Genomic DNA, 20876 nt, shown 5'->3' on the forward strand with positions numbered 1-20876 from the left:
CACAGCTGAAACTACTGATACGAGAAAGATAAAGCAGGTAACTGAACAAGCTAGATTACAGTACAAGTAAATAATTGATGCCAGACAAAGATAAGGCAGACAAAACATGCGAAAAGATTGTCAAACATAACATAAATTTCGAACACCTTCCCTTCAATTAATTTTTATATGCCATCTTTATAAGATGAATTACATTGCCATTGAATTTTATAAATCGATTTTATTTGTCGATCAAAAGTTTTAACAAGAAAAGTTAATTATGTTCGATATTTTGACAATATACAAAAGCATAAAGAATGAAACTAAAATAAATGATTTTTTCACTTTTATATAAAATATGGTATATATTTATTAAATGACCAAGCAAATAAATACAGTGCAATAAACTACAAACACGAATCTAATAAATTCCATAAGCAATATCAAGCTATTCTTAAATAAGAGCAATAAAAACAGCTGAAGATTATTTGAAGATGGTCAGTATTCATCAAAATATTTAACCGGAAAAGTGGATTATGTTCGAGCTCTCAACAACATAAAATAGTAAAAACCATGAAACTAAAATATATAAATTTCAATTTTTCCATTTTTATATAAAAAAGAAAATGAACAATCAAATACAAACACGAATCTAATAAACTCTACAAGCAGTATTAAGGTATTCTAAAATAACAGCAATAAAAACAGTTAAAGATTGTTTCTAGTTTGGCCCGTATCAGTTCTAGTACAGAAAGCCCTAAATGTTATTTAAGAAAGCCATGCTGTATACAAGCCGATATTCATTATGATCTCTGTAAATAATAACAATAAATATTATATTGAATGTTAAAACTATTAGAACATTATTGAAATAATCATTTCAATAGCATCCGCACATCAGCAATGTTATCTGAAAGCATTAAATATCATAGGCAATATAAACCAGAAATAATACCACATAAAAAATTTCTTAATAAGTTACAAATATGTTATATAAAAACAATTTCGCAAAAACAAAAGCATTTTTACCCATGCGAAACAAATATTTTTCAACATAATCGAGATTACAATGAAAATTCAAGTTTTTAAGAAAGTTCAACAGAATCCTTTCAACTTTACTACAAGAGATTAATCGCTGATACCTTCCATCTCACTTAGGCTGTACATCTTCAAATTCTATTAAGGGCGGATTTTCTCGGATCTCCAATCTTAGTGTGATATCTAAGGGCTGTAAAAGTCCATTAAGACCTTTGTCGAACTCTATCGGCACCTGTAATGGAAAATTCTCAAAAGTATCCAAACACAAGACTTGTTTTCAAAAGTGAATGTATGTTTAAATGTAAATCAAAAGTCTTTATGTTTGGTATATATGCGATTTGTCCAAACAAGATATAAGTGCCAAATGTTGGACAAGCGATTAAAAGAATGTCGAAGTAATGATCAGGGGCTCGAAGCAATTAAAGAATTTTGATGGATCAACTTGGGATCTGTATTAAAGTCCAACATCTGTGAAAAAAGTCGGAGAAGACATTAGTGGTAAGAAGTGCAGTGAAGATAGTTAATAGTAGCACGCAAATCTCCATCTTTGAAAAATATTGAATAAGTTGTTTATGAAACTTTTGCTTAAATGTTTTCACTGAAATTGGAGAAAATTTGGATTGAACCAGAGATAGTAATACATTTCCCAATTTCCATCAACGTAATTTTGTCGTTTGGTTTGGTGTCAACGGCTCCTCCGATATAAATCAGATGTGCATACAGTATTTTTCTTAATTTTATTACCCTTTATATAATATACATGTTACCATGTGCAAATATATCTCCGATCTCTTAAGAAAATAGTGTGCGAAGATGTAATTAATGATTTTAGTTTCAAGAGTGGTAATCACAAACTGACTACTCCCACCCGCTGGAAGGCACACGGAAAAACTTGAATGGCAGTGTAGAGGATTGGGATGAGCGAGGATAGAACCTGGGACCTTGTGGTTCGCAGCCCAGTAACATGACCACGATACAAAAGCAATTGCTCGGGTAGCGTACCTGTTAACTGGCTTATAAGCTATTCACAACAGACTCTCCCTCCAGTGAGTCGGAGGTGAGACGAACGATATGGCTGTTGAGTGGTGATATTAGCTGTTGATTCTAATGCGCCTGTACCCATTCGAGTAGCACCAAGCTTTATGGCGAGCGGTTGCTGATGCTGTTGCGCTAAATGAGTCTGGCAACTTTGGTTTCTGCGTCAAGTGAATCTGACAACTTTGGTTGCGTTGGGTAGATGGCGCCACAACAGCTGTACGAAGGATGAAGGTTCATCGTCCGAGGTCACCAATGTAGCCGATTGATATGAGCGAGGATAGAACCTGGGACCTTGTGGTTCGCAGTCCAGTAACATAACCAGGATGAAAAAGCAATTACTCGGGTAGCGTAGCTGTTAACGGGCATATAAGCTATTCACTACAACAGCAACACTGGCGGAAACTGTGGTTGAGTCCTAAGGGGCATCACTGGCCCCGGTATAAGGAAGTAGGTCCCGTCATCGATGGGAGGAGCCATACCCCCCTCCCTCTTCGTGTACCCACAGGAGCGGCAAGATTACCATTCCGGAAGCTTCTCATTCTCAATTACCTTCTGTGGAATTTTTATGAGAAGTATGTATACGATATAAAATACTATTAGACTGAGTGAGCACATCCAGTTTGTGGCTGTACAGGATTTTACGCCAAAATGTAGAAAACGCAATGAGAGGCTTGAAGTAGTTTGATTGTAGTTGGAAGCTGCATGTCAAAGAGCTTCAGACAAGCCATTTACTACACTTTTGCTCAGAATTTTCTCCAGACGTCGGAGAAAAATAAGTACAACAAATTTGTATTTGAACCTTATAATCGCTTTGCCAATATTTTTCTTTCATTACTTGTTCAGTAAAAAATTGGATCGAATTATATTAAAGGTAGGCATGTCATCTACAGAATCAATAATTTTCATATGGAAACATGAGGAGCATTTTATGACTTCTTCAGAGGTCGCTTTGACAGTGAAATAATAAGTTACATTGGAATTTGATTTTCTGGCATGATTTATTTTGGGAAGAAAGTGTTTTCAAGAATTATGTGATAAAATAGCTTTTGTGGGAGTTTAGGAGTATAAGAGCAATAAAATACGAGGCCGTTTCTTTTTTCAACTTCCAGTAGACCACTATATAAACTAGAGAATAAAACTAATTTATTACCAAAGTTATATACAGTCATGCTTACATTTCAACATAAAGGTTTTGAAGATTAGACATTTATCATATCAGTGGAATCATATTTTCTATTACCTCTACGAAAGATTTTGCCATCAGTGATATGAGATTGGACTTAACATTCTTTTGAAGCTACTCATTAGTCTGTAATTATTATTTTGGAAACTTGGCCAGTTTTTTTTAGTTCTGCGAAGAAATGAAAATCACTCGGCTTTAAACATCATTTTCCATGAAGAAGGACCAAATTCAAAAGTGTCGTAAGATCTTAACGTCGATTTTATAGACAAATGACTATAACTGTATATAAGTTTTGGCAATAAATTCATTTTTTCCATCTACACTTGTCTTTTTCTTCTGTCCATCACAGCTTGAAAAAAAACTATCCGTCTAAGATGGTGCATAATGGTAGATCAGTTTAACATTAGGCTAGCGTTGTGAGGGATAGCTTGCTTACTTTATATCTGCTCTTAATTCAATTCGAATGTTCTTAGGAAACGCTGCTATTTTTATGTATTCCCATATATTTACTATTACTTATCTAATACTTTCCGTCATTGTACTTTATAACAACCCTTCTATTGGACTTGCTTTGTGTTTGAGACCCCATGTACCTATGCAAGAATAAGATTTATCTATATATGCATGATTAGTATTTAAAGTTTATTTAAGAACATTTGTCACAACTTAAAAAAGTAAACAATTCTTTGTAAATACACAAGATACATTTCATTGAATGATTACAGTATATTAAAGTACAACGTGAAAAAGAAATATTAACAAAGAAATTTATCAATAATATAAGTGAATTTCTGTGTGTATTGACGCTCTACAAGGCAGACCATTTGGCCTAAAATTACCAAATTTCGCAAAGGTATAGTTTGTATGTTTGGAATTTGTAGATAGGAGCAGTTTAGAACTGCAAAGATATAGCCTATGGGGTTGGAACTTATATGTAGGAGCAGTTTTTGTACTATTAATTAATTAAAAATTGAGTTAGAATTTGGTCTTTCCTCCCTATAACTCCCCAAAATAATATAGAAAAATAATTGAATACTGTAACATTCCCCGTTTCCCAGTACTGATAAGACATCGTGTTGTACTGATTTATTGTGTCTTCGCTGTTACTTACTAAACTCTTCGAGATAGCCAGATGGTGGCTCTTTTCACCTGGGTGGTCTCGCATCTGTTCATTAGCGATTACAATGAAAGACCACATATGGAATTCCTCGTCCCAGAGGTATTGACAGTACCTTCATAGAGAAAGGGGTGTCCGAACATCTGGATGCTAGATGTTCCTCTTTGTGAAAGGACCTTCCCACGACCCTCTGGAGCCGTTGAGAGAGCATATGGCTGAACCAAGATTGGCCGAAGGAGAGCTCAAATGACCAATGTAAATTAAGAGGCGGAGATTGTCGCCGAAATAAAGCGCGGAGATTTTGTTTTAGAGAGGTGGGAAGAAACGAATTGCAGGAACTGTTGGACTACGCCCACGGGTTCGGAGTCTGAGAAACTACCCCTGGAATGGTCGTGTTGACGGGATAAAGAACTGAGTTTCAAGAAAAACCTCCGATTTTGACTGTTGTATCTCCTACTACAGGTGTAAATATCTATTTATTTAACCAAGATTAGAACAAGTTGTTTTTTGTATATATAGGGCTGTAAAATAAAGAATTGTATGAAAATTCTGCTTTGTTATTTGATCAGTCTAGATCAGGACATTACAATACTTTTTTTAAATTAAAAAATTGTGGATTCGATCAGTTTTCATTGTTTTATTAAATCGCATGATATTCTACCATTTTTGACATCCAAAGAATAAAGATTCTTCTTATAAACTGCAAGCTTACATTAAGAATCAGAAAATGAAATTATATTACTATGGGTAACAAACAGCAATTTTAAGATAGATTTCTAGGATAGTTACATTTTATGGTAACATGATTATCGTTAAAAATTAGGACAGCTCATTTATTAAATAAACAGAATAGATGTAAAGCTATTAAAATAACAGGGCTTCTGTCTATCACAATTTTATCTTAAAACATTTTGCTGTAGAAATCATCAATATTATGCAAAGCAAAAAAGATTTAAGGGGAATTAAGTAAAATAAATATCACTAGAAATTTGTTGATCGCCAAAGGTAGTTATTTAGTAATAATTTTATTACCTGAAAATAGAAAATCAGTGCAATTGTATGATTATTAAAATCATGCAAATTCTTGAATTTTCCTCGTATTCAATTTCGATAACGGTAAATTTTAATTTCATGCAATTTTAATAATTTGTGGTTTACTTATTTTCTGTGTTCCCGCCATTGTGCACAAGCTTCGATCACGTGATTTATAAAACCTTCTTCGGTGCTGCACTGATAAGTCGATCTTTTGTCAAAGAAACAACTTTGATGTACAGAAACTACACCATGCATATACTGGAAGGCTCTATAATTCATGTGGTCAAAGCCTGTGAACTATGGCGAGGAACAGACTCAGATGGTCAAGAAGCTGGATGTTTCTTGACGTCGAAGAACTCTTAAAAATTATAGACATTAAATCTTCTATTAAGGACATTTTATCAAAACTGTTTTAGTTCTCTCCTAATGCAAAAAGACCAATATGCTTTCTCTCTAGAGGGTCCTTTGTTTTTGCAAGTGTCCAATATCATCAACTGTAGTTTGTTCCTTTGTGCTAGGTGGGATTGGTCTTCGACAGCCCCATCAAGTTTCCCACGTGGATTCTGGCTAGGTCGGGGTATTTGTTGCATTATTTGTTGTAAATATATGACGAATGATATATATTTACATATCACATTTTACTATCTTGATTTACATATCACATTTTACTATCTTGATTTACATATCACATTTTATTATCTTGATTTACCTATCACATTTTACTATCTTGATTTACATATCACATTTTACTATTCTCTTTCTTTTCTTTCAAAACTATTTGACTAACTCTTAAATAATTTTGGGCCCGGCATCCTGGCATGGGGGTAGCGCGTCTTCCCCGTGATATGGGTGTCCTAGATTTGAGTCCCGGTTCGGGCATGGTTGTTCTATCTGTGAGATGTGTGAATGTGCCCTCCTGTAAAAAGGGGTTGTGCAAGCGAATGAGTGATGCGTGAGTAGCAAAGTCGTTCTCTGGCCCTCGTTGCAGCTACTAAAACACAAGAGACGCTCCCCCACCGGCTTAAAATCGCTGTCTTCGTAACAGCGGGCTTGTCCATGGCAAGTGCCATAAGAAACAACAACATAATTTTGGTAGTTTTCGTTAAACGTTATTTCCTCTACAAAAATTTACTTGATTTAAGACGGATGGATATTGGATTTTTATGGCGCAAGAGCCAAAACTGGCTATGCTGCGCCATTGATTTAAGACGGAACTATCTATCTTAAAAAAACATATATTAAAAAGCATAACCAACTATTATATTGATTGTACTAATTAATTATATAGTTGACCTGCCTTGTTAGCTCATAAATCTCATCAATCAAATACAAAAAAAAAAAAAAAAAAAAAAACTGAAAAAGGAAATATACTATTTAATTTATCTATACCTTGGTTTTGGGGCAGCTGTGAATCTTGAAATTGGCCATTAAGTAAAACAGACAAATTTTCATTTCTATCTCTGCGAATCTCATACCAACGCAATTTTTTGGACCACTTCCAAATGGAAGAAAATAAGGATTCTTTTTATTTGTCGTCTCGAACCTATTTACAGAAAAACATGATAATAAGCAGAAGCTTATACACGATAATAAGTATTATGCATATAATAAGTAATAAATTAATATTTGCTATTTTTTATTAAATATATTCCATAGGAGGAAATATTGAATCAATGGAACAACTTTGTTTAATCTCTGATGGCAACTGGATACTAGAATTCTATAATAAGAAACAGATCGCAAATTAGAAAAGTAAAAGAATTATACAGACTATCTTCTAAAAACATGTATATTAGCAATTATTATTTTAAAACCTTGAAGTGATCTAAAAATTGGAATAATCTATTATAAGAAAGTATAGGCATCAACTGATTGAAGTGAGTAAGAGGAGATCTACTTGAGTTGTGTATAACAGAAAATTTCTATATCGTTAAGATATATACTGACTTCTATTTGGGAAAATTATCTAAGTGGTTTAAATAATTATATTTTAGCTGTTTGTAACAATGAAAATATTAATGGAAGAAATATATAACCTAAATTTTTCTCAACTATACAGTTAATATATTAAAAGTTCTCAATTGTACAGTTAATATTGTTACAAAAATTTTTCTACTACAAATACCGCCAATCAATCGTAATGACGCAGCACATTTAATTGCTATAGTTCAGCAGTTTGTTTGCTGTCTCATCCTCTAATTTCTCTTATTTGTCGGCGACTCCGACTCCTCTCACACATATGCACAACTTTCGACGATCCACACAACTTCTTCACTGCAGCATCAGAGTGCTCGTATTTTATAGTTCCGGAAGGCGGGGCTAGAATCTTCAAACCAATCAGGGCGTACCTGGGTGTATCTCGGTTATTACTGGATGGATCGTGAAACTTCTCGAACTTTCTGGTATTATCCCTTTTGTCGCCAAACTCGCCAAATTTATCGCCAAGTCGCCAAATGATCGCCAAGCTCTCAGGTCATTGACGCACAGGACAGATCTTACAATGGTTTTTCTTACGATGACACTAGTCGTGCCGGGTAGCAAAATTACAGATTTGTAACAATATATTAATTTTGGAGTCATAAATATCTAAGCAATATCAGTTATCGCCGTATTCACAACCCGTTTCTGTGATTAAACTTTTGAACTTCAATTAAACAAATTTCATAAATTTCAAAAACACCCCTTAATTGTTTTCTCTTCAAAATTAAGCATATTTAAGGATTCTTGATACATATAATAATTTTAAACTCTCATTTGATCTGAAATTATTATTCTGAATAGAGCTCACCTGTCAGGGTTGAAGGTCTCGGGATCTTCCCAGTATTTAGAATCTCTATTCATGGCATAGACAGGGACGGTGACGAGCATGCCCTTGCGTATGGCGATCCCCGAATCATCTAGTCGGCAATCAGCATTTGCCTGACGTTCTAACCTATAACAAATCCAAATGAAAGGTATCAATCTGTTGAAAACGCATTTTAGAAACCAATGAATATGGAATACCATAAGAGAAACATGCTATCACGGAATAGTACAAAATTAGGATATAAATTTAAATCAGAGAAGCAAATTAAATGTAAAGATTTTGTAAAAATAAAGAAAATGAATTAAAAAAATAATAGCATAAAATTATTATTAGTAATAAAAATGAATCTGTGTCTGTTTACGTGTGTGTGTTGTTGCTTCTTGGAGGGATAAAATATACAACTCTGAGTGATTGTTAAAAAAATTAATTAAAAAAATAAGCAAATTTTGACATTTTTAAAATATAAGTACTAAAATTAATACAGCATAAAAATAAATTTTACGTCCACATAAAACTAAAACTAAAATCTTTTTGTTTATACCAGTTTTTTTGTCACTAAATATTTAAAAATTATTTTAAATGTATTTCACAACATTATAGTTCATTGTTGAAGTGAAAATAAAATTGTTTCTTTATGTTTTTACCAATATTTCATCCCAACTGTTTTCCTTTGTTGAGGGTCAAGATATGAGGATTTGGGTTATTTTTTCCATATTGAGTAGGCTTCAGTAAAAAGCAAATTTAATTTTTTAAAAAATTTTGTTATATTTATATTTGATTTAACTCCAGAATCAATGAATAGTGAAGAATTTTAAAGCAAGCATAGTTTGTAATATAATTTAATACATAAAGATACAGTCAGAAATGCATTTCAGTATGATTGAAGGAATCTTTGAATAATATGTCTACAAAAATATAAAGTTAAAAGATATTTTTTGCTGAGGAATCTATTACGACTAAGGGACACACACACAAAAAAAGATAGACATTTTTAGCAACCGTTAATCTCACGGAACCAAATAAATACCAAACATGATTTCTGAATTGAAAAAAAAAAAATCGAAAAAACCAGTAACAGATTTTTATATTCCAACAAAATTTTCGTATATCTTTATTTGTGGTATAAAGTTGATTAACAAAGTTTGCTTATTTATATGATTGTTTAAAACATTTTCCATCAAGTGAATTTTTTATTGAATAAGATATTCGAATTAATTTTAGCGTCTAAAGTCATCTTCTGTAAACCAGTTCAAAAATGATCTTGAGTTATCAATTTTTTCCAATTGTTTTTTGATGTTTGAGAAGCACAGCAAGAATCCATAACACAATACGAATTATTTGGAAATCTATTACAAAAAGATAACCCAAATGTTGCCAAATGTATGATATATAACTATCTCGATCATAGAAGTTCGATTTATGCAAGAACATTTAGCTCCAATTTTCACCACATCCACTAATAATCCAACTTATATGGACATAGAAAATTTCCTGCATACTTCCAAAGATTTGGAAGAATTCAGGAAAATAATTGTATCTGTAGAAGAATTGGAATAGTTTATCAGTATTTAAAGATATGCATAGAAATCTCGGAACTAAGAAAGAATCTCAAAATTAAAAATAATGACTTAATGATGCTAGAAAAATATTAAAACACCGAAGGATATCATGTTTAAAATCGACAGTTTTTTTATCAATTATTTTAAAATTTAAAAAGTGTTTGCATTTATTTTATCGTGGAATGCATATTTAAAGGGATATAGAGAATTTTGAGGAGATTTTTCACAAAGTGGTGACCTGCTCATTTTTAAACAGGATGCTAGATGTATGGGAAGACGAGGAGGACGGTCAGAGATTGATCTCGTTGTGACTCTGGGCCAACCACTGGAAGAGAATGCCAGTTTGGTGAATTATCCAGTGATAATTCAGTGGATGTTTTATTATAAAGACAGCAATCGGCCATAAATAAATCTTGTCGATGCTGCTTCGTTTAGTGGTGGTGAGGTGGTCGGCTGTACACAAGAAGAAGAAGTTCCAATTTTCATCATCAACTATAGTTTGACGTTGCCGACGTAGTTAATTAAGTCAATTAGCCGAAATAATTTCAGAAATCATAATTTCCACAACAAATTTTATTTTGAGTTTGTTAATAAATATGTTTTCAATAAGTTCAGTCGTCATGTTTTCCCAAAATATACATTATTTGGATTACATATTTTATCACAGCAATATTGCGTTGTGGTAAATATGTCGGTCTTGTATACGCTGGCGATCTTTCAAGTTGGCTCAGTTATCAAAATTTCCTTTGCTAATTTTATTTTTCAGGTGACTAAGTCAGTATCGGTTCCGAAGTTTTAGAAGTGGTGATTTCGAAACAGTTGACAAAGAAAACGTTCGAAGATTAGGAACTGAAAGTTTTTCTTGACCAATATTCACGTGAATACAGGATGAAGAAAAAAGGGAACAGTGATGTACACTTTTAAAAATAATAAAGCACATTATTTTTCACAACAAAACCTTGAGGTTAACTCAAATATCTCCCAAAATAAATTCATAGTCATAATATATATATTCTTTTTGTATAGAGAAAAAAAATAACAACTTGTGAAGCTACCTATAAATGGGTGGATACAGTCTTAAAGTTTCCGCTAAAACATTGTCCATGTACTTCATATTTTTGATGACATAATATGAGAATTTACCCTGAAAATATACAAAATAATAATAATAGTGAATATATGATATTGATATATTTCACTTTAGGGAAAAAAATAGCTGAAATGTGCATAAACTTCCATAGAAGTTTATCATTTTTACACTTCATTTTAAAAATCAATTATGGCAGAAGAAGCTTAATATAAAAATAATATATAGATATTATCACCCAGCATCATTAGTTAAAACACTTATGAATATTATCAGAATTTTCTGTTGGCTATCAATTAAACTTCCTGTTTTATCCTTACATAATGGGATTCTTATAAGGATTCTTATGGATGCCATTCATATATTTCAAAAAAGATATAAAGATTAGTTGAAATTTTACAGTGAGTTCAACTTTTTATTCTCTTTAGGGTGTTATATTAAATTTCAACTGAAATATTGCGTAATTATATTTTAGTAGAAGTACTTTAAATACTCATTTAACTTATGTTTGATTTCCCATTCTGCACGGTTAGAAAAAAAATAATATCAGAATGCAGAAAGTAAAATGAATTTCTCTGTAAAATATGAGATGCTAAAAAAAGATTTAAAGATTATTTTCCATTCAGAATTACAATTTATTTTTTTAAAGAAGAAATTTGTCAGGAATTTTTAGCACAGTTAAGAAAATATAAGGCAAATATTTGAAAGAATTTTTTTTTATGTCTAGAAAATTATTTTTTCCTTTATTCATTTGAAAAATATTTTCTGAAAAAAGAAAATTATTTTCATATTAATAAATTTTTTAAATAAAATTTTTGCTCTTTAGTCAAAATTTAACCAAAGAAATTATAAAAAGAAGGGGAGGGGGGTCAAATTATTTTTATCAAACACCAGAAAACGATTTTTTTAAAAAAAAAATACATAGGTTGCGTTTTGATAGCTACATTAACTTCTGTTCTCAAGGTTAAAAAAATAATAACAAAAAAAAAAAAATAGTACGCACGTTGCATTCTTCCAGCACTGTATCCACTTCGTCTCTCAGTTTGTCTTGGATACTCTGATTTAAGGCAAGCAGATAGGTTGCAAACGATAACGTAGAAGCTGTGGTGTCGTAGCCGGCTAGGAAGAAAGCCACAGACTGAGAGGCTAATTCATCCATTGTCATACCTGTCGAAAAAAATTATAAATGAATTAATGTTGTAATATGTTGACTGGCACTTAATTATACCGCATAAAAGTGCCGTTAGATCACAACTTATTATTCTAATAATAAAGACAAGACTAAAATTTTCATTAAAGTATTGTTTAGATGTAGTAGCTTTGTCGATTTTAAGTTGGATTTCAATGTGTTCAATAATAAATAAAATTTTCCTCATTTAAAAAAAATGATAAATAAATTAGATGATCATTTAAAAAAAATTTAATTTCATTTTAAGTACCAACTCTTTAAAACTAGGCATAAAATATTTTGAAATTTCCCTTAGGTAAAAAAAATTAAATTAAGATTCTATAAATTACAGTAATATTTGAACTCTCTTTGGAAACATATCAGAAATCCACATGCTCTGATATAGTTCAGGAAACATTTATGCAAAATTAAAAAGGAGGGGAAAAATGTTGAATTATCTTTTATTCAGTGATGTATCGCATGCTTTCTATTGATGTTTCTTAGAAGCTAAAGGATGCCCTTTTCTATACAGGCTGTTGTCATGTTAACAATGTCTCAAATTTGATTTAATGCATTTTGGCTTTGTCTTGGACTTCATCGTGCAATTCTCTCTCTTGTATAGATCTTTAATCCAAATTTGTAGATTCCTATTAAGTGCTGAGCAAATTCAATTCAGAGAAAGTCTGTCTGGCTGTTCGAATACAAGTTGTTGTTGTTACTTATGGCACTTGCCACGGACAAGCCCGCTGTTCAAAGACAGTCGATTTAAGCCTAAAGGGGAGCGCCTCTTGTTTTAATCATAGAGCGAACTTGGGCCAAAAGTACGACTTGACTACTCACGCATCACTCATTCGCTTGCACAACCCCTTTTTACAAGAGGGCACATTCAAACATCTCACAGATAGAACAAGACGAACAACCATGCCCAATCCGGGACTCAAACCCGGGACGCTCAGATCACGAGGAAGATGCGCTACCCCTATGCCAGTACGCCGACTCGAATGCAAGTATACACAATAATTACAAAACAAAGAGAGCTGGATACACAAAATGTGGAGTACAAATTAACATCTATAGGCCAGAAATCTATCTAATTTTGAGCCAAATCCAAAAATGGTTGAATTTTTGTCTGTCTATACTTATAGAAACATGTGAATGTAATAATTCAGAAAGGCAATAATTTAATATATCAAATTTGACATGGGGGTTTTATGATTATAACTGAAGTTTTATGTCAGATTTTTGCTGCAAATGGTTGTGAAAAACTCCAAAACACTAATTCGGTTTTCTGATATTGTGAACTGAAGGCTATGGATTAATCATCAAAACTGTCGCCAAAGGTGACACAGTTGAATCAGTAACAATATTTAATTCACGCCAAAAGTTAATGTTTCGTAATTATTGTATTTCAGTGCCATGCAAGGCATTCTATGAAATAACATCTTTATTGTAGAGTGTGCGAGAAAGCTTTGGTGAGACCATTACCAATGGTCTTGTAATGGATTTCTTCTCTATATATTCAATTTCAAAGAACACTCAAATCAAAACTAATCTTTAAAACCGGTTTCAAACAAGTAGTCATATACTAACAAAAAAGGTGCAATGCTAGTTAAAAAAAATTAAGTTTCAGAAAGAACAGAATGATGATAGTCTCCAACTGGTGAGTGAAGTAAGAATATAATTAATCGCCATATACATAAAATAATAACAATCGCAGATCTCACCTCATTGACATTTGCTATATTCCAACATAAAAAAATGTAAATATGAATTTTGAGATTTCGTAATCAATTTTTATTTCAAAACTAAAAATTAGTAATGGAATCATAAGCTTTAATTGAACATCGACAAATCAGATAATTTAAACATCGATGAATATAAGATGCTGCTTTAAGTGCCATAAAAAGCACTCTTTATTATTTATTGTCAAATGGCAATGTAAATAAACCGTTGTATCAACGTTTCAAACTTTATCAAACGCTTTTATAGATGCACTTTATTCAACGCTTCGCTTAGCTAATTAATAGAGCTGCAAACTATTAGAAATATTAGAAGTTGTTTATTAATATTCTAGAAGTTATTACTATTAGAAAATATCTGATTGACTGCAAAGGACTGTTATAAATTGTCGAATACTAACTGTTTATCAAGCGTTTAAAAACATTTTATAGCTTTAGTGCAAATTGAATCCTAATTAAAAAAGGAGCTTAATAACTTTCATATCAGATTTTTTTTCCTTTTTATATTAATTTTTTATATTTTATTTTTATTTTATATTTTTTATTATTTTAATTTTTTTTATATTTATTTTATATTTTATTTTTATTTTATATTTTTTATTATTTTAATTTTTTTTATATTTTTTTATATTTTATTTTTATATTTTCCTTTTTAACATAAAAATATATTTTTGGATCCGATTTACAATACAACGTATATAATGTGTACAGGAGAGATAGTGGCTTCCAAAACTTCTTGCTAAATTAATAGGATCAAGTATTTGAGTTACGCAAACTAAATGGGCGGACTCCCTTTTTAACTCCTCCCCTGCGATGCAGATTTCGTTGACTATTACAGTATAAATATTTTAAACTGCACTTTCTTTTTAAATAATCCTCTATATGTTTGATATTTCCAGAGAACGAAAAAATTATTCACTAAATGTTAAAATTAGGCTTAGACGGAAGTCTTATAAAATTTTAAATAAATATTTTAAGTATTAAAAGAAATTGTATGAGTATGAAAATGTGCAAAACGTAGAATATAGTTCGAAATAATAGTTAATTTAATATAGCATAATTATAGTTATTTAATAATAAACAATTATTTCTATACAACTTTCACAAATAAAAAATATATATAAATCTTCTATAACAAAAGATATAGTACCTGAGAAGCAAAAAAAAAAAAAAAAAAAAAGTTATTTTATTTATTAGATTAGACACAATTTTTCTTTGTCATTTCACAAAATATTTAAAGCAAAAATTTAGTACATAAAAATGTATCTGGAAAATAATTAAAATATATGCAATATTCAACTTGCATGACTTTAATTAAAATATAATCCTTTTTTTATGAAAAATCTTGCTACGTTAGTTTGATGATATTGTTTATTTTTACGATCCCTGAGTTTACTTGGTGATTTTCAGATTATTACAAGATCGCAATTATACAAAGACGTTAAGATTTCGACAAGATGATTGGATTTCCGGATTTCCTTGGCGATTTCAGAATGCGACAAATTTGATGACGGTGCCAAGCGCCAAGTTGGATCAATTTTTGCTTAAAAGTATCATGTCAAACATCATTTAATGCTTGAAATTGCTATAAAATTACTTACCGGAATATATAAATAATTTAATATTGACAATAAGAATAAAATAGATTTATACTTTACAGATAAACCATGACTCACGTTTCGGAACATCTTTATTAGATAATTTATTGTCTCTATCGTTTTCCTCGCTGTTGGTACTTCCGATTCCATTGTTCAAAGATTCTTCATTTTCTTTGGCAGCGTCCATTAAAATTTGCAAAAAGTCATGGCAAACCTATAATTAAGGAACTGTGTTTATAAAATATGTAACAATTTTAAATCCTTCTAAATTCACAAACGATACATGAAATTAATCGCATCATTTTATTATATATATATACGTATATGTAATGGTATTTTAAACTCTTAACTTAATCCAAATTAATTTCCAAGATTTTATCTTAATTTAGCCCATAGTAACTTCATTCTTCAATATTCTCTTATTTCGTGATCCAATTCCACTTTCGGTTTAATTAATTCCTTTGTAAAAAATAATGCGCCATCAAAACTCGTTTCAAATGAAAGTGATAACCTTTGGTGCCCTTGAAAAGGTTTCAAAGGTCACACGTGTATTGAATTGGCGCGTGGCCAGAAATTCTATCTTATATAAGACTAGTGATAATTTGTTCGTCCCTTTTGGCTCTTCTTCACTTCTGCTTTTGTGCGTCTTCTTGTAAAATAATCATGTTTGTCTCCCGGGAGAGAAGAGAGAGAATAAAACGCAATTTAAAAATACCAAGTCTCTTTACTGCTTCGAGCCTGCTTCCATCAAGCAAATATATATATATATGTAATGATATTTTAAACTCTTACTTTCAATTTAATTAATTTCCAAGATTTTATCTTAATTTTGCCCATAGTAACTTCATTCTAAAAAGATTCTCTTATTTCTTGATCCAATTCCACTTTCTCTACGTAATTAATTCAAAAGAAGCTATGTAAAATTGCTTGCTAAAAACCTAACTTTCCCACACTCGGCTTGAAGAGACAAAATACCGCTGATGATACAAATTCTTTTTTAAAATCTCCCTGTGTTTCCCCTACCTTGTCCGCACATGTATGAGTACTATGAAGAAATATTTTCCCTATCCATTTCTCTGGTTATATAAGACCAGGGATAAAATGTCTAAGAGCTTTTTCCTCATTCTTTTCTGTGTCACTCTGTGTGCTCATCGCTTGTACATACGCCTGCTTCTTCAAAATGAAATAAAACGACGTCACGAAATTAAAAGTATCTTCAGTGTCTTCAAACTGCATTCTGCTTCACATAAAATAATGCTTACACACACACACACACACACACACATACATACATACATATATATATATATATATATATATATATATATATATATATATATATATATATATATATATATATATATATATATGATATTTTAAACTCTTAATCTAATCCACATTAATTTTCAAGATTTTATCTTAATTTAGCCCATAGTAACTTCATTCCAAAATATTCTCTTATTTCGTGATCCAATTCCACTTTCGGTTTAATTAATCCCTTTGTAAAAATAATGCGCCATCAAGACTACGTATCAAATGAAAGTGATATCTTCTGTACCCTTCAAAAGGTGTCAAAGGTCGCAACGTGTGTTGAATTGGCGCCTGGCCAGAAATCCTATGTTATATAAGACTAGTGATCATTTGTTTGTCCCTTTTTTCCCTTTTCTTACTTCTGTGTGTGCCGCGCTGCGTTTTCTTGTATATAATCATGCCTGCCACTCGGAATAGAATAAAAAGATAATAAAAAATACCAAGTCTCTTCACTGTTTCGAACCTGCATTCTACTTCAATCAATATATATATATATATATATATATATATATATATAAATGGAAACAAAAGGCATATGAAACTTATTAGGAGTGGCAACACTAAATGAGCTTGCCTAATTCCCATGGCACAAACTTTGTCCCTTAGAGACACTCACCATGATTTTGAGGGACAGAAAGTTTTCCTCAGAACTCGAACACAATGTCAAAACATGCATTGTTTTAATAGCCATCAGCTTAGCAGTTCCTCTTTTGTATATAATATATATTGTATATAATAATTGTATTTATTATATGCTTTGTATATAATATACTTGCATACTTTAAGAACACCAGCTATCATTGCAGTTTTTGAGGGGTGGAAGTTGGAAAATTTTCTTATCTTTGAAAAGAAACTCTGAGGTTCCTGAATTTTGAGATATTTATTCATATGATCTTGATAATTAAATTATGTAAAAATAACTTAGTAAATAAAATGGCACAATTCGGTTTCAACGACCACCAAAAAGCGCCAAGAAAAAGTTTCCCCAAATTATATACTCAAGTGCATTATTATGCATTATGAAAAACTTTGAATGTGTGAATCGCGTGCTACATAGTGGGACGATTAAAATCGCCAAATTAGCGAAATATTTTTCCTCGCGCTTTTTGGTCGCCGTTACAACCGACAAATACCAATAAAATAAACCAGAGTCGTGGAACACATTTATAGGGAAAATAAAGGAGAGAGAGAGAAATATTTACAAGTTGATTTCATCAAGCATAAGTGCTAATAATTTGAAACTCTTTTAAATTCAAATGATCGGATAATTTTACTCAAATTCATTACCTGCCCGTTCTTTTTCCTAGTTTTCATTATCTCCAGAGCACGGTTCTTCAAACCATGCGTCGCCTCTACATCTGTGATGCAAATCCGCAATAATCTCATCAGAAAGGTTGGAAACACATCTGGAAGGAAGAAAATCGGATTGGAATAGGAAAAGAAAATCAAGTACTTGTTTACTTTTGTAGTTCCCGTGGTAAATATCGTGGCCAAAAAATGCTGCAAGCAATCCCAAGCATCTTGCCGAAATGTTCACATTTTATATATAATGGAGCTTTGCAATCTGGCGTAATTTGAAAATCGCCAAATAAATCCATTATCTTGCCGTTGACATATTCTGAAGTAAACCAGAGAATGCAAAAATCTTGGTGAAATCTTAAAAATAAATAAACGTGGTTAAATTCTGCCATTTTATATTCAACTGAGCTTGGCAATCACCGCATAATATAAAACGCGCCATTTTCTTGGCAATATTGGCGTAATATACACATCGCGAAATAAACCTGGGGAACATAAAAATAAGCAAATACCAAATAAAAATAAAAAATTCTTAATTCTCAGCAGCATCTTTAGATAAGTACATTAGTTGATGTACTTGGCTTTACTTTGGGTTAAAATGTTTTTATGTATAATATTTTAAATTTAAAAACCATTTTTATATAGAATATTATAATATACAAAATCCTTTTATCGTCTGCTTTGAACTGAAATTAGAATATTAGTTAAACCAGACGATTTTTGAAAACCCTGATTATTTATTTTCGCCTTAGTGAAAATGATTTGTTATATTAGCACTGCAAAAATTCACAGATTTTAAAGTATCAAAAAAAATTGTCTACGTTTGCGCTATCGACTTAAGCTAAATTTCAAGCACATTAAAAAATATTTTAAAATCTATAAAAGCAATAGTAATGCAAAAAATAAAATCAAAGTTCAATTAAAGGATTAGTGGTAGAGCAGTTCAAAACGTAATAAAGATCTTTTATTAATTTATAATAAATTGAAAATTTGATTAATTTTTATACTTTGAAGATCTGGTACCATTATTTTCCGAATTTTATATTATCTGTGCGAAATTTGGTTTGAAGTTGATTAGGAAGTAATGTGGAACATAAATCCATGCATTACGTATATACATGCTTAGACACAGTGACTTCTATTTAAATTAGGATTTAATGGAAACATCTTGAATTAAAACTTTTTATCTATTATTCCAATAAAAGCAAAATAAAAAAAAATCTATTTTATTTGCTTGGATAAGTTTTTTTTTTCTGAAACAAACAAGAGAATATGATACTTACGAGCACACTCTTTTGTTATAATCTGATTGTGTTATTAGTAAATTTTCTGTCAAAACCTGAAAGTTTCCAAATAGGAATGGAAATAAGCAGAATATTTAGTTGAATGTTTCCTCATGTTTTTCGGAATTTTTCATTAAACGGAAGCTTAATTTATCAGCATTCATTTAAGTTGAAGATTTGTTTCTGTAAGTAAATTATATTCAAAGGTTTGGTACGGTTCTAACTAATCAAGGAGAAATTTGAGCATGATTTAATTTTTCAATCATTAACTCATGAGAAAACGATGCAAGCGTCGTTGGTTGAGTAAACCGACCTTCAACATCTTGGAGCACCTCGTGTATATATCTGACTTAGCTATATAAGAGAGCAGATTGCCTTCGGGGAAATCCCTCCAAGATATACGTGAAATATAGGAATGGGAATTTTTCTCTTAATTAAGCAGGTTCTCACTTTCTTGATGGTTGTTGAATGACCTCCACTCCAATGTCGGGTTGTATCTCTTAAGTGAGGAATGGACATATAGGCTGAAACTATGGGCTATAAACGAACGTCATGAAATAGCACCAATGTATGCCTTAACCCTTTCTAAGGCCGTGGGAAGTATGCTTCCTACCAAATTTATCAATCTTTATATGAAATTATGCAGGTTGGCATAAGTTCTGACAAATGTTTTTAGAAAGACAGAAACTTAGATGCTTCAGTTCTTTATCTCACACAAAATGATGTGTCCTGGTTTGTGACTTAATTATTAATTAACCAAATTAATTAATGAATCAAATTAAATTTATCTAATAAGCTAAATGTATCCCTTTTCTTATTCTAATTTCAAGCCTAAAAATATTTTAACATAATATGACTAGAAAAAAATGGCTCTTTAAAGGGTTAAATATGAAGATAAAAAGTAGTCGCATGAGTAAGCAGGTTCTCAATTCCCTGATCGAAGAAAAATGGTATGATGTCAATTAATATTGTCGATTGTATATCATATCTTTTAATTATTTGAATAGATGAATTCAGATCATCTCGTAGGCATTTAAGAGATCGAAAGTTGCTTATTTGAGATTATTTTAAAGTAAGACTTTTATGATTATTCTTTTATTTTAGTTCTGTTTAGAAAACTACCAAGAAAAGCGCCGGCGTCCTGGCATAGGGGTAGCGCGTCTTCCCCGTGATCTGGGCGTCCCGGTTTGGGCGTGGTTGTTCTTCTGTTGTTCTATCTGTGAGATGTGTGAATGTGCCCTCCTGTAAAAAGGGGTTGTGCAAGCGAATGAGTGATGCGTGAGTGGCAAAGTCGTACTCTTGGCCCTAGTTGGCGCTGCTATAAAAAATAAGAGACGTTCCCCCTCAGGCTTAAATCGCTGTCTTCGTCACAGTGGGCTTGTCAGTGGCAAGTGCCATAAGAAACAAACAAACCAGGAAAAGCTCTCTAATAAGTGAAGAATTTATTTACTCGTTTTCAGCAGACAATTTTTTGAAAGAATTTTTTTTCCAATATTAATATTGAAACTTGAAGAAAAGAAAAAAATATGAAATTTATTTTTAGAACATAAACACATGCAGGGGATGAATTCACTTCTACTATAATTGGAAGTCGAAATGAAGGAAAGAGAATAACTCAGAAGATTTTTTTTTAAAA

General features: G+C 31.4%; 1 protein-coding gene across 1 annotated transcript in view; it reads right to left on the minus strand.

Moving 5' to 3' along the window:
• Positions 1-354: 354 nt before the first annotated feature.
• LOC129980816 (cytochrome P450 3A4-like) overlaps positions 355-20876 on the minus strand; it is a 45218-nt gene continuing 24696 nt past the window's right edge. The window contains exons 8-14 of the mRNA XM_056091207.1: positions 17946-18064; positions 15426-15561; positions 11846-12009; positions 10811-10899; positions 8179-8322; positions 6780-6933; positions 355-1249 (exon numbers count right to left, since the gene is read on the minus strand). Of these exons, the coding sequence (XP_055947182.1) occupies positions 1130-1249; positions 6780-6933; positions 8179-8322; positions 10811-10899; positions 11846-12009; positions 15426-15561; positions 17946-18064 (926 nt within the window). The 3' untranslated portion in view covers positions 355-1129. The remainder of the gene's footprint in view (positions 1250-6779; positions 6934-8178; positions 8323-10810; positions 10900-11845; positions 12010-15425; positions 15562-17945; positions 18065-20876) is intronic.

The sequence above is a fragment of the Argiope bruennichi genome, chromosome 8, assembly GCF_947563725.1.
Source record: "Argiope bruennichi chromosome 8, qqArgBrue1.1, whole genome shotgun sequence".
Lineage (NCBI taxonomy): Eukaryota > Metazoa > Arthropoda > Arachnida > Araneae > Araneidae > Argiope > Argiope bruennichi.